This window comes from Arachis ipaensis, chromosome B04, assembly GCF_000816755.2.
Source record: "Arachis ipaensis cultivar K30076 chromosome B04, Araip1.1, whole genome shotgun sequence".
Classification (NCBI taxonomy): domain Eukaryota; kingdom Viridiplantae; phylum Streptophyta; class Magnoliopsida; order Fabales; family Fabaceae; genus Arachis; species Arachis ipaensis.
This window is the reverse complement of record NC_029788.2, coordinates 98118609-98131328: the sequence shown is the minus strand read 5'-3', so window position 1 is coordinate 98131328 and position 12720 is coordinate 98118609. Positions and strand designations below refer to the sequence as shown.

The window sequence follows — 12720 nt, the reverse complement described above, 5'->3', positions numbered from 1 at the left end:
TAGTTACAAATTATATATTTTGATAAATAAAATAATTAAATTATTTATTTATAAAAAACAATTCGCGGTTCCCTGCATATATTGGACAAAGTTATAATATGTCGGCCAAAAGTTATTACATTTGAACTTTTATTAATCTCATTTTTGTGTTGGAAATTCATTAATAAAATGTTTTCTATAAACATCTTAATGAAATTAGAAGACCTAAAACATTATTGTTTAAATCAAGTTATTCATTCTTTAATAAATTTTCTAAGCACTTAAGGACACTATCAAAATAGATCAATATACTTATCTTCGTTCCTATAAGAATTCTCCTGAATTTTACATAGAAAACAAACTATATATGAGAACTTAGAAGATTTAGAATAGGTTTAGTTTATGAAAATGTTTTTTTATTTTTATTTTCACCATTTTTTATTTTAAGTTTTAATGAGGAGAAAATAACAAAAATATTTTTTTAAACTTTTTTTATAATATTCTAAAGAGTAAAGTATCATTTATGTCCCCAACGTTTGGGGTAAGTCTCAAATCTATCCCTAACGTTTTAAACGTCCTATTTGTGTACCAAACGTTTGTAATTGTAGTCAATGTAGTCCTACCGTCAAAATTGTTAACATTCCGCTAACTCCGTTACCTACGTGGACGCTGAGGTTGTAAGCCCAAATGGTTTAGAGAGACACGTCTGCGTTTCGCGCCTATTATTCCATTCAGTGAATGGGAAAACGAAACGTTGAAGAAACAGAGCACCTCAACGCTTCTTTGTTCAGTCCGGTTCTCCTCACCACACACGTCTGACACTTCTTCGAGGGTGATCGCAGGGAGGGGCTACAAGGTAGTTGGCGGGTTGTGGTTCCTTGTGTTACATGAAAGATCGCACCTTCGGTCTGGCGACAGAGAGGTTTTCTTCGACAAGGTATGTACGAGGAAGAAATTCTGTTTGTTGGGTTTGTATTTAGTAGTTGGATGAAGAACAAATGTCATACAGCAGGTTGTTTACAGTTTAGGGTTTATTTGAATTTATGTATTCCCAGAGAACTGTTCGCTTCGTACGTTAGTTAGGGCATGAATTGAATTGTTTTTTGTGACTCAAGCTGTGCTTAAGAATTTACTAGTTTCACTTTGCTAGTCTGATGTAACAGGGTGTGCAGTTTTTAGGATGAGTTATTTCAGTGTCAAAGTTTACCACCATGGAAGCTTTGGTCTTGAAGGTGGGCTTTTGAAGTATTTGGGTGGGGAGACAACTGTGATAGACTACTGTAATGGAGATGAGTGGAGCCTGATTGAGGTTTATGATATAGTGAGCAGACAAGGGTATTTGAAAAAAGACATTGCAGCAATGTGGTACAAATCACTGGGAGGGAGTACAGAAGAAGGCTTAAGGATGCTGCGAACAGACAAAGATGCGATGGATATGGCTAATATTGGGGTTAGGGAGGATATGGTGGAGCTGTATGTAGTGCATAAACCTAGTGATATCCATGAAGAAGTTCAGGATGTACACATGTTAGGGAGTACTGAAACTACCATGCAAGAGCAGGCTTGTGGATCTAATGGGCCAGGCCCAATTGTGGCATTTGAGGCCCATTCAGCAAGAGAAGTTGAGAGAAATTCTGGCCCAAATGTGGAGGAAGAAAATGTGGGTGAGAAAGATGGAAAAGATGAATCAGATGAGGAAGAAGAGGGTAGTGATGGCAGCGAGGATGAGGACTATACTCCCAAGGGTGGTGTAGATGACAGCAGTGATTCATGGAGTTCTGATTCCAGAAATGGTTATTACTCAGATGATAGTGCTGCTGAGGTTGTGTTTGGTGACAGTGATGATGATAAGGAAGGGGCTGAGGGGTTAGTTGATGTGGACATCAGGGTAGGGGATACATTCGAGCCTGGCACAACTGAATCCCAAACTGATGCAGCAAAAGAGAATAGGAGTGGATATGACAGAGGTAAGGAGAAGATACCTGCATGTTTAGGGGATGAGGAAGAGGGATATGAATCAGAAGATTTTCTTGATGTGCCTATTGTTGGTGATGATGAGGATGCCAACAATGTTGCGAAGAGGTATCCCTTGCACAAGCAGCTAAAGGACATGAGTGAGTATAAGTGGGAGATTGGAACTCTTTATGTATCAAGAGAGGAGTTTAAGGATTGTGCTACTGCCTATGCTGTACATACTGGGAGGGGTTTGAGGTTTGATAAGGTTGACCTTCGGAGAGTGAAAGTCATTTGCGTTGAGGGTTGTAACTGGTTTGCATACTGTGGGAAGATGAAGAATGAGCAAACATGGCAACTCACCAGCTGCCACAACAAACATAGCTGTTCCAAGGAGTTGAAAATTGGTATTATGCATGCAAAATGGTTGAGCAAGGTCTTTCTAAACAAAATTGCTGAGAATCCAAAGATAAAGCTCTCCACACTAATGAAGAAAGCATACATCAAGTGGAATGTAGAGCTGACTAAGTCTAAAGCTGCCCGGGTTAAGCAGTTTGCTCTTGATGAGTTACAAGGAACGTACATTGAGCAGTATCGGAGGCTCTATGACTACTGTCACGAATTGCTCAGGTCTAACCCGGGCTCTACAGTGAAGTTGCAAGTGGAGAGACCACCAGAGTTTGCTTCTGAGAGACCAAAACCTGGTGTGGATTTAAGGCCAAAGTTCTAAAGACTTTATGTGTGCCTTGATGCATGCAAGAAGAGCTTCATGGTTTGCCGTCCAATAATTTGCCTCGACGGGTGCTTCATCAAGACACCTTATGGAGGTCAGCTTCTCACTGCTATTGGCTGGGACTTGAACGACCAGATGTTGCCAATAGCCTATGCAGTGGTTGAAGCAGAGACGAAGGACACATGGACCTAGTTCCTTACCAATTTGTGTGATGACTTCGGGTATGACAAGATAAGGGGCTGCACCTTCATGTCTGACCAACAGAAGGTAGTTATTTCTAAACTTAGTTTTAAGGAGCTACTTCATTGAACCTATTATTAGTTTTAGTAGTGTATGCAGGTGTTTGAATTGTAGGGAGAAGTTCTTGTAGTGTTTGCTGGTGTTTGTACTATATGATATATGGTCTGAGTTGTAATGAGTTACTGATTTTGTGCATTAACTGATTTAATTATACCTAACAAATATCATGCTGCTCTAATTACTGTATTAACTATTTCTTGTGGGTTTAGGGATTGGTTCCAACCTTTGATGAGCTGATTCCCGGAGTGGATCATAGATTTTGTGTTAGACATCTTTATAGCAATTTCAGGAAGAGATTCCCAGGGCTGCAACTAAAACTGATGATGTGGAATGCTGCAAAGGCTACTTATTTACAAGAGTGGGAGAGGAGAATGGCTGAGATACAGAGTCTTGATAATGGAGCCTACAACCACCTGATGGAGATACCAACCAAATATTGGTGCCGCCACAAGTTTGGGGCCTGGTCTAAGTGTGACACCTTGGTAAACAATATGTGTGAGGTCTTTAACTCTGTAATTGTGGATGCCAGAGAGAAGTCAATAGTCAGCATGCTTGAAGACATCAGAGTATACATAATGAGGCGTTGGGCTGATAATAGGGATCGTATAATTGAATACCCAAGAGAAGTATTGCCCCGTATCAGGATTAAGGTTGAGAAACAAGCTGATGCAAGTGGTAAGTGGGTGAGCACGTATGCTGGTCATGATAAATATGAGGTAACAAGTATCCATGGAGGCAAAGAGAAGTTCGTTGTTGATTTGAAGAATCATGAGTGTTCTTGCAGGAAGTTTCAACTCTCCGGGATCCCCTGTGCTCATGCAATGACCTGCATCAGGAAGATGTGCTTCAACGTTGACAACTTTGTTGCAAACTGTTACAAGAAATCAACCTACACTGACTGCTACCAACATGTGGTATATCCCTTGAATGGACCCAACCTGTGGGAGAAGACACCCTTTGATGACGTTTTGCCACCAGTTTACAGGAAACCCATTGGAAGGCCTAAAGTAAAACGTAATAAAGCTACAGATGAGAACCCAACTCGGGGAGGAGTTTCTCGCGAAGGGCAGAATCAAAAGTGCTCCTATTGTTTTGCTAGAGGTCACAACAAACGGACCTATCCAAAGAAGCGCAAAGTAGCTGCAACTGCATCGGTAAGCACTGTTAATTTATTTTGCTCATGTTAGTTAGGGCTTCATTTTTATTAATTGCATTTAAAGATTATGATATGAGTAGCTGTTGAATAATTCTGCTTAGTTGATTTTCTGGCTGTTTACTAGGCAAATAAAGTAGCTGGATCCACAAGAAGGGCTTCCAGATTCAAGTCTAGCACCAGCACTAGCACTATCTCAAGCACTATCTCCAGCCAGGGCTCTAAGCCATCCCAAGCTGCTGCAAAGAAGACCACAGTCACCCGGCCAAAGAGAAAATCTGCTGCTACTGATGTGAGTTCACAACACTCTCAAGCTACTTCAAAAAAGCCTAAGCTGACTCCATCCACCACAAATCTGAGGGTGCTGCCAAGCCCATCGAAGAACATCACCCAATCCCAACTGAAGTTCATGGCTAGGACACCTCCCAAAGCATGGAAAAGGATGTGACGAATATGATGTCTGGTGGTTTATATTTTAAGCCTACTTGTTTTATGAGTTCAGGATTTCTGTTTAGTATCCTTATAGTGTCTGGAAACTAGTTTTAAGACAATAGTATATTATTGCAGACCCTTAGTATGGAGCAAACTGTGTTGCTCTTGTTTTGTTATTATGGAGCAAACTGTGTTGCTCTTGTTTTGTTATTTTGCTTCCAACATTTACTGCTTGTATCCAATGACAGCTTTTTGGTTAATCATTAAGTAATATGTTACAGAACCCTATGTTTCCTGTTGACTTGCTTCATTTAAATAGAATGCAAAAATCCAAAACTTGATTTCAATCAACTCTTTCATTGAAACAACATTGCATATGCACAAACCAGCCTTTCTTCAACCAAAACACAAAGTTACATCAATGCATTACCATCTGCCAAAGAGTTCAACAAAATAGCAACTAGTTCAACATGACTATTATCTCTAACCCAACATACAGATCTCAATTTAGCTATGTAACAACTTTCTCCTATGACTCATCAAAACCAGCAACATTATTCTAGTGAAAGTCTGCCAAATTTGGTTGCTGTTGTTTTTTCAAACACCATTATCAGTGCAAGTGTCCATCCAACTAAAGCAACTCCCACTGCAACCATGAATCTGAACTCAACCATATCCAGTTTGCCCTTCAAATTTCTGACCTTCAATCTTAGCCTAGAAACTTGTGACGGATCTTCCTCTGGTTCTGCCCATACGAAGTAGCCACATTCTTCTCCAACCTATACAATACATGATACAGCAGAGTCACACCCATTGATGATCAAAACGCATAACTCAACAACAAATAAGGACATGGCTAAAGCTCACCCCGAAGTTAACGCAACCCCAAAACCTCCGCCCAGGATTTTCTGCCGTCGACGACGTTGCGAGCACAGGCCGTTCCCCACAGTAACAGGTTGTCCTCCTTCGACGTGCTAGGTTCCTACTTCGTGTGGCTTGCTTGTTGCCTTGGCTCGCTTCAGATTGGCATGCTTCATGCTCCATCTTCTCTCACGCACGGGGAATCGGCCTTCAAAGGCAGAGCAGCAGCAACTGGAGCCAAAGAATTGGGTATTAGGGTTTTCGAGAGGACCCCCTGCTTAACATTTATTTTTTATTTTATTTTATTTTTTAAATTGAATAACGGTAACAACACATGCCCTGCCACCGTGTCACATAACGTCCACGTAGGCTACGCCGTTAACGAAATGTTTGCAATTTTGACGGTAGGACTACATTGACTACAATTACAAACGTTTGGTACACAAATAGGACGTTTAAAACGTTAGGCAAGTGGTAAGTGGATGAGCACTTATGCTGGTCGTGACAAATATGAGGTAACAAGTATCTAGGGAGGCAAAGAGAAGTTCGTTGTTGATTTGAAGAATCATGAGTGTTCTTGCAGGAAGTTTCAACTCTCCGGGATCCCCTGTGCTCATGCAATGACCTGCATCAGGAAGATGTGCTTCAACGTTGACAACTTTGTTGCAAACTGTTACAAGAAATCAACCTACACTGACTGCTACCAACATGTGGTATATCCCTTGAATGGACCCAACCTGTGGGAGAAGACACCCTTTGATGACGTTTTGCCACCAGTTTACAGAAAACCCATTGGAAGGTCTAAACTAAAACGTAATAAAGCTGCAGATGAGAACCCAACTCGGGGAGGAGTGTCTCGCAAAGGGCAGAATCAGAAGTGCTCCTATTGTTTTGCTAGAGGTCACAACAAACGGACCTGTCCAAAGAAGCGCAAAGTAGCTGCAACTGCATCGGTAAGCACTGTTAATTTATTTTGCTCATGTTAGTTAGGGCTTCATTTTTTTTAATTGTATTTAAAGATTATGATATGAGTAGCTGTTGAATAATTCTGCTTAGTTGATTTTCTGGCTGTTTACTAGGCAAATAAAGTAGCTGGATCCACAAGAAGGGCTTCCAGATTCAAGTCTAGCACCAGCACTAGCACTATCTCCAGTTAGGGCTCTAAGCCATCCCAAGCTGCTGCAAAGAAGACCACAGTCACCAAGCCAAAGAGAAAATCTGCTGCTACTGATGTGAGTTCATAACACTCTCAAGCTACTTCAATAAAGCCTAAGCTAACTCCATCCACCATAAATCTGAGGGTGCTGCCAAGCCCATCGAAGAACATCAGCCAATCCCAACTGAAGTTCATGGCTAGGACACCTCCCAAAGCATGGAAAAGGATGTGACGAATATGATGTCTGATGGTTTGTATTTTAAGCCTACTTGTTTTATGAGTACAGGATTTTTGTTTAGTATCCTTATAGTGTCTGGAAACTAGTTTTAAGACAATAGTATGTTATTGCAGACCCTTAGTATGGAGCAAACTGTGTTGCTCTTGTTTTGTTATTTTGCTTCCAACATTTACTGCTTGTATCCAATGACAGCTTTTTGGTTAATCATTAAGTAATATGTTACAGAACCCTATGTTTCCTGTTGACTTGCTTCATTTAAATAGAATGCAAAAATCCAAAACTTGATTTCATTCAACTCTTTCATTGAAACAACATTGCATCTGCACAAACCAGCCTTTCTTCAACCAAAACACAAAGTTACATCAATGCATTACAATATCATTGAGTTCAACAAAATAGCAACTAGTTCAACATGACTATTATCTCTAACCCAACATACAGATCTCAATTTAGCTATGTAACAACTTTCTCCTATGACTCATCAAAACCAGCAACATTATTCTAGTGAAAGTCTGCCAAATTTGGTTGCTGTTGTTTTTTCAAACACCATTATCAGTGCAAGTGTCCATCCAACTAAAGCAACTCCCACTGCAACCATGAATCTGAACTCAACCATATCCAGTTTGCCCTTCAAATTTCTGACCTTCAATCTTAGCCTAGAAACTTGTGACGGATCTTCCTCTGGTTCTGCCCATACGAAGTAGCCACATTCTTCTCCAACCTATACAATACATGATACAGCAGAGTCACACCCATTGATGATCAAAACGCATAACTCAACAACAAATAAGGACATGGCTAAAGCTCACCCCGAAGTTAACGCAACCCCAAAACCTCCGCCCAGGATTTTCTGCCGTCGACGACGTTGCGAGCACAGGCCGTTCCCCACAGTAACAGGTTGTCCTCCTTCGACGTGCTAGGTTCCTACTTCGTGTGGCTTGCTTGTTGCCTTGGCTCGCTTCAGATTGGCATGCTTCATGCTCCATCTTCTCTCACGCACGGGGAATCGGCCTTCAAAGGCAGCGCAGCAGCAACTGGAGCCAAAGAATTGGGTATTGGGGTTTTCGAGAGGATCCCCTGCTTAACATTTATTTTTTTTATTTTATTTTTTAAATTGAATAACGGTAACAACACATGCCCTGCCACCGTGTCACATAACGTCCACGTAGGCTCCGCCGTTAACGAAATGTTTGCAATTTTGACGGTAGGACTACATTGACTACAATTACAAACGTTTGGTACACAAATAGGACGTTTAAAACGTTAGGGATAGGTTTGAGACTTACCCCAAACGTTGGGGACATAAATGATACTTTACTCTATTCTAAAATAAAAAATATTAAATATGAAAATTAAGAACAAAAATACAAACCAAATAAATTCTTAATTTTTTTATTGACAAAACAAAATTTACATTGTACCATAAAAGATGAATTCCTGTTGACAAACTATCTTAACCCTAAAAATTTGTCCAATTCCCAAACTACACCTCCTCACCCAATCTATCCTAACCCCAAATCAAGGAGAGACATCATCATTGTATCATTATGTTGACTGAGCAGATGCCTACAATAGAAAATAATAATGCCAAAATCAAACAAGTAGTTAAACATACTACGAATGACTTGATTAGGGATCTACAAGGAATCAACTCCGAACCCCATTGTGGTTCATAGGAGGACAGAGGGCTAGACACCAATCAAGTGTTAGATAATGCTAGGCTAAACCAGAGAGCTCATGACAATATAACTCAATCATAACCCAGGCCATTAAAAAAATGCTAAATAGAGCAGCTTTCAATACGAGGTTAACAAATCAACCCTATTTCAATTCCTATTTTCAAAGTATCATTAAATAAAAAACACACTACTATAAATTCTAAGAAACTTGCAACGACGAGTTGTATCTGTTCTTCAAATAGAAAGTCTCTGATGATACAAATTTAGTTGATGGTTTATTTGTTTGGTTGAGTAAAATCCACAGGTAATAAATAAAGTAGCATGTTATGGATTTTAATTTTTTCGTTTTTTCTTAAAAAATATATAATCCTTTTGAAAAAAAAAGGGAATATGATTAATCTCATTAGCAAATTACCATGAGTGTCAACCATTTATATAAAACATAATAAAATCGAGAGTTAAGAGTTGCCTTATTAATAATGAGTGCACCTAACAATTTTCAAAGACGAGCCCATAAAAAGAAACCTGGATTCGATGATTCCAAAATATTTGGACTATTAAATGGTCTCATAATAAAACATGTTTTTAAAATTTTTTAATAACTACTAAATAGTCCGTTTCTAATTTTAATTATAAATTAACCACATATATTTTATTTAATTATAAAAGTTATTATTTTATTATTTATCTATTATATTTATTAATAATAAAAAATAAAAACAATAACGAATTAGATCTTTCATTGATCGTAATAACTTTTTGGCAATTTCAATCGATTAAAAATTTATCTTTGATCCATTACATCCGTCGAGGATTTTGAAATCGTATTTCTTAAAAAATCAATTGATTGGATTAACAAAACAATTAATTAAATTTCAAGTTTCCCATAAATCAATCAATTTATAAACCATTAGTCACGGCACGATTCAAAATTTATAAAAATGACATGAAATTGAGAATGGCGCGATTCAAAATTCAATCGATTGAATTATCCTACCAATCGATTGAATGTAGAAAAAAACTTATTTACGTCACATTTCAATCGATTGAATGATCATACTAATCGATTGAATTGGAATATACCATTAGTCATGTACAAAATTCAATCGATTGTATTATCATACCAATCGATTAAACCTTCATATATCATTTTAATAGTGGCCTTCAATCGATTGGGTAATATAAACAATTGATTGAATTATAAAAAAATTCACATTCTAGTCATCGTTCAATCGATTGGGTAATATGACAAATCGATTGATTTTTTGCGAAAATCATACTGTCTTGCAACTTTCAATCGATTGTTTTGTGGTAACATAAAGTCCAATCGATTAAGTTATGGGAAACCTGAAATTCAATCGATTGTTTTGTTAATCCAATCGATTGATTTTCTAAGAAACACGATTTTAAAATCCTCCATGGATGTAATGGATCAAAGATAAACTTTTAATCGATTGGAATTGCCAAAAAGTTATTACGATCAATGGAAGATCTAATTTGTTATTGTTTTTATTTTTGATTATTAATAAATATAATAGATGAATGATAAAATAATAATTTATAAAATAAAAAATAGTTTTTATGGTTAAATAAAATATATGGAGTTAATTTGTAATTAAAATTAGAAATTGACTATTTAGCAGATATTAAAAAACTTAAAAAACATATTTTGTTACGGGACCATTTAATGGTCCAAACGTTCTGGGACTATCGAATCCTTTGCCTTTAAAATAAGTGAATTTTATGGTGCCTATAATTTAGTGTCTAATTTTTGTCTAATTTATTTTTTAATGTAAAATTTGAATATTTAATAATTATTTATTTTTATATTTTTAAAATTAAATATTAATTTTTAACCTTTTTTAATAAGTTAAACAAATATTTTTAGATACTATAGTAATCACTTTAAAATTAATGTTTTTTCAATATATCAAAAGTAAAATAGGCAACACAATGTAGCTAGAAACAAAATAGTTTCACTTTCGACTAATGAAATTGAAATTTTTGTTAAGGAAGTAGAAAGGAAAAAGTAAAGGAAGACTATGAAATTGAAATCACTATCGATGTTGGTCGATGGAATGAATGCAAGGATCGAAGATTGAAAATAAATACAAAATTGAAACACAGCATTAATGTTGTTATTACTTATGACTAGTGACAGAGCATCTCAGTGCACCTGACCCTAATCAGCCTGATTTGATATAGAGAAATTAACATTTGGATCCCAATAAATTATCTCACCGTCAATCTTAATGCAAAAGTTAATAATAGATTAATAGGCTTTAAGGTAAACAAAAATGATATTTTCACACTAAAATTCAGTTCAGCAATTTTTGTACCAAAAGAAATGTCAAACTTAAAGGCTTCAAATAATTGAAAACGAAAAGAATCAATACACCAATTTATGTGAAAAGGGGGGGGGGGGGAATAAATTGGTATACTGTGACAGAACCCACATTTTGTCATCTTCAGAGACATAATAGTTAATGCTAAATGTAAGTTACCATTTGTATAGTAGATCTTTCAGAATGACAAAAGGTTGAATTTCATGTTTGTCGATATTGTATCAAGGAGTAAATTGAAATTTTAATCCGAAAAAACGTTTAGCTTGTGGACACTATTCGTGATGCATCCTTTAATAGAAGGTACCTTATTTATATACAATAATTTTTATATTCTCCCTTGCATAAATCAATTAATTATTTCCTTAGATGCATATTTATATCCCTTAGATCATAGAGAACTTACCTAGCTCCAGAAGCAATAATGGGTTCTAAACAAATGACCCAAACAATCTTTGAATACAAGCTAAAGAGCCGCAACCCAAAAACACCACACTTCTATGCAACCATATTTGTTGGGGTCCTCATTTTCACTTTTGTTGAGAGCATGTACTCAAATTCCAAGATCCATTACTTCAACCTCAAAAGTCATGTTACTGACACAGCACCACAATTTGGATATTTAGAGAACAATGTTGTGATGGCAGAAGAACAGCAATCTGAAGAAGCAGAAAACTATGACCCTCTGATTCCCCCTGACAATGTTTCAAGAGATGAAAGGATTGAATGGTTCAGAAGACAGCTCCCTGAGATAGAGGTTCTAAAGTCAACAACATTATCACAACAATTTCATAGCAGAGTCTTCAATTTCCTCAACAAAGGTTGTCCAGTGTTGCACCACATCATATGGATGTCCCCAGCAAGATCCTTTGGCAAGAGAGAGTTTCTCACACTGGACTCATTCTTTAAGGCCAATCCGGATGCATGCTTGCTTATTGTGTCCCGGTCCATGGACTCGCCACGTGGATACGCAATCTTGAAGTCACTGCTCGACCGGGGGTTCAAAATCCAGGCCGTGACGCCGGATTTGCCTTTTTTGGTTAAGGACACCCCGGCTGAGCCGTGGCTTGAACAGATCAATAGTGGCACTAAAGATCCAGGATATGTACCATTGTCCAATAATTTGTCCAATCTTATCAGATTAACAATTTTATACAAATATGGAGGAGTGTATATGGACACTGACCTTATAGTACTAAGAGATTTCTCTAATTTGAGGAACACAATTGGTGCACAAAGTTTAGACCCTGTGACTAGACATTGGGTCATATTAAATAACGGAGTTATGATTTTTGACATTAACCATCCAATTTTGTTGGAGTTTATGCAGGAGTTTGCAACAACTTTCAATGGTAATAAATGGGGATATAATGGGCCTCAATTGGTTCAGCGGGTTATAGAAAGAATGGGAGGAACTGAAGGGTTTAATCTTACAATTTTGCCTCCTAGGGCATTCTATCCTGTGGATAGGGTTAGGGCTTGGAGGTTTTTGAAGAAGCCACAAGATGAATCGGAATCAAGGTGGGTGGAAAATCAACTGAATGATTTGTCTGGTAGAGAGATCTACAGTGTGCATTTGTGGAACAAGAGAACAAAAGATTTGGAGATTGAAGAGGGAAGTGTTGTGGCTAAATTGATTTCGAATCACTGTGTTGTTTGTGACGGGATTATAAAAGCTTAGAAAAGAGGCAAAATTACTTGTAATGTTTGAGAATTCACAAAGCATTATCAATGGGATCAGTGAGAAGATATCGCAAATCTTATGATTTTGATATTTGTTTCAAAGGGATACTATATAAATCATGAAACATGTAAAAGCATTATATCTTAGGACAGAATTATTTTATTTTTTTTTTTTTTTTTTTTATAGTCTAAGAATTTTAGATATTTCAGC

The 12720-nt window shown here is 37.2% G+C and overlaps 4 protein-coding genes across 4 annotated transcripts; 2 read left to right on the top strand and 2 right to left on the bottom strand.

The window, feature by feature from the left end:
- Window positions 2702–4566, top strand: LOC107636679. Its single transcript, XM_016340171.1, has 3 exons — window positions 2702–2824; window positions 3175–4119; window positions 4246–4566. Exons 1-3 carry the CDS (start codon window positions 2702–2704, stop codon window positions 4564–4566), a joined length of 1389 nt encoding a protein of 462 aa, XP_016195657.1.
- LOC107636680 lies at window positions 5105–5594 on the bottom strand. Its single transcript, XM_016340172.1, has 2 exons — window positions 5418–5594; window positions 5105–5329 (listed from the first exon to the last, which is right to left on the bottom strand). The coding sequence occupies exons 1-2, from the start codon at window positions 5592–5594 to the stop codon at window positions 5105–5107; spliced, it is 402 nt and encodes a 133-aa protein (XP_016195658.1).
- Window positions 7302–7791, bottom strand: LOC107636681. The gene is made up of 2 exons (XM_016340173.1): window positions 7615–7791; window positions 7302–7526 (listed from the first exon to the last, which is right to left on the bottom strand). Exons 1-2 carry the CDS (start codon window positions 7789–7791, stop codon window positions 7302–7304), a joined length of 402 nt encoding a protein of 133 aa, XP_016195659.1.
- Window positions 11251–12507, top strand: LOC107637882 (lactosylceramide 4-alpha-galactosyltransferase-like). Its single transcript, XM_016341147.2, has one exon. The coding sequence runs from the start codon at window positions 11251–11253 to the stop codon at window positions 12505–12507; it is 1257 nt and encodes a 418-aa protein (XP_016196633.1).

Excerpts from the sequence above, each read along its gene's own strand:
- LOC107636681 (XM_016340173.1), bottom strand. The coding sequence starts at position 7,791 with ATGGAGCATGAAGCATGCCAATCTGAAGCGAGCCAAGGCAACAAGCAA. Across the intron at positions 7,527-7,614 it reads GGGGTTGCGTTAACTTCGGG|GTTGGAGAAGAATGTGGCTA; the intron begins GTGAGCTTTAGC and ends TGTATTGTATAG.
- LOC107637882 (XM_016341147.2), top strand. The coding sequence starts at position 11,251 with ATGGGTTCTAAACAAATGACCCAAACAATCTTTGAATACAAGCTAAAG.
- LOC107636680 (XM_016340172.1), bottom strand. The coding sequence starts at position 5,594 with ATGGAGCATGAAGCATGCCAATCTGAAGCGAGCCAAGGCAACAAGCAA. Across the intron at positions 5,330-5,417 it reads GGGGTTGCGTTAACTTCGGG|GTTGGAGAAGAATGTGGCTA; the intron begins GTGAGCTTTAGC and ends TGTATTGTATAG.
- LOC107636679 (XM_016340171.1), top strand. The coding sequence starts at position 2,702 with ATGGTTTGCCGTCCAATAATTTGCCTCGACGGGTGCTTCATCAAGACA. Across the intron at positions 2,825-3,174 it reads TGCCAATAGCCTATGCAGTG|GGATTGGTTCCAACCTTTGA; the intron begins GTTGAAGCAGAG and ends TTGTGGGTTTAG. Across the intron at positions 4,120-4,245 it reads AAGTAGCTGCAACTGCATCG|GCAAATAAAGTAGCTGGATC; the intron begins GTAAGCACTGTT and ends GCTGTTTACTAG.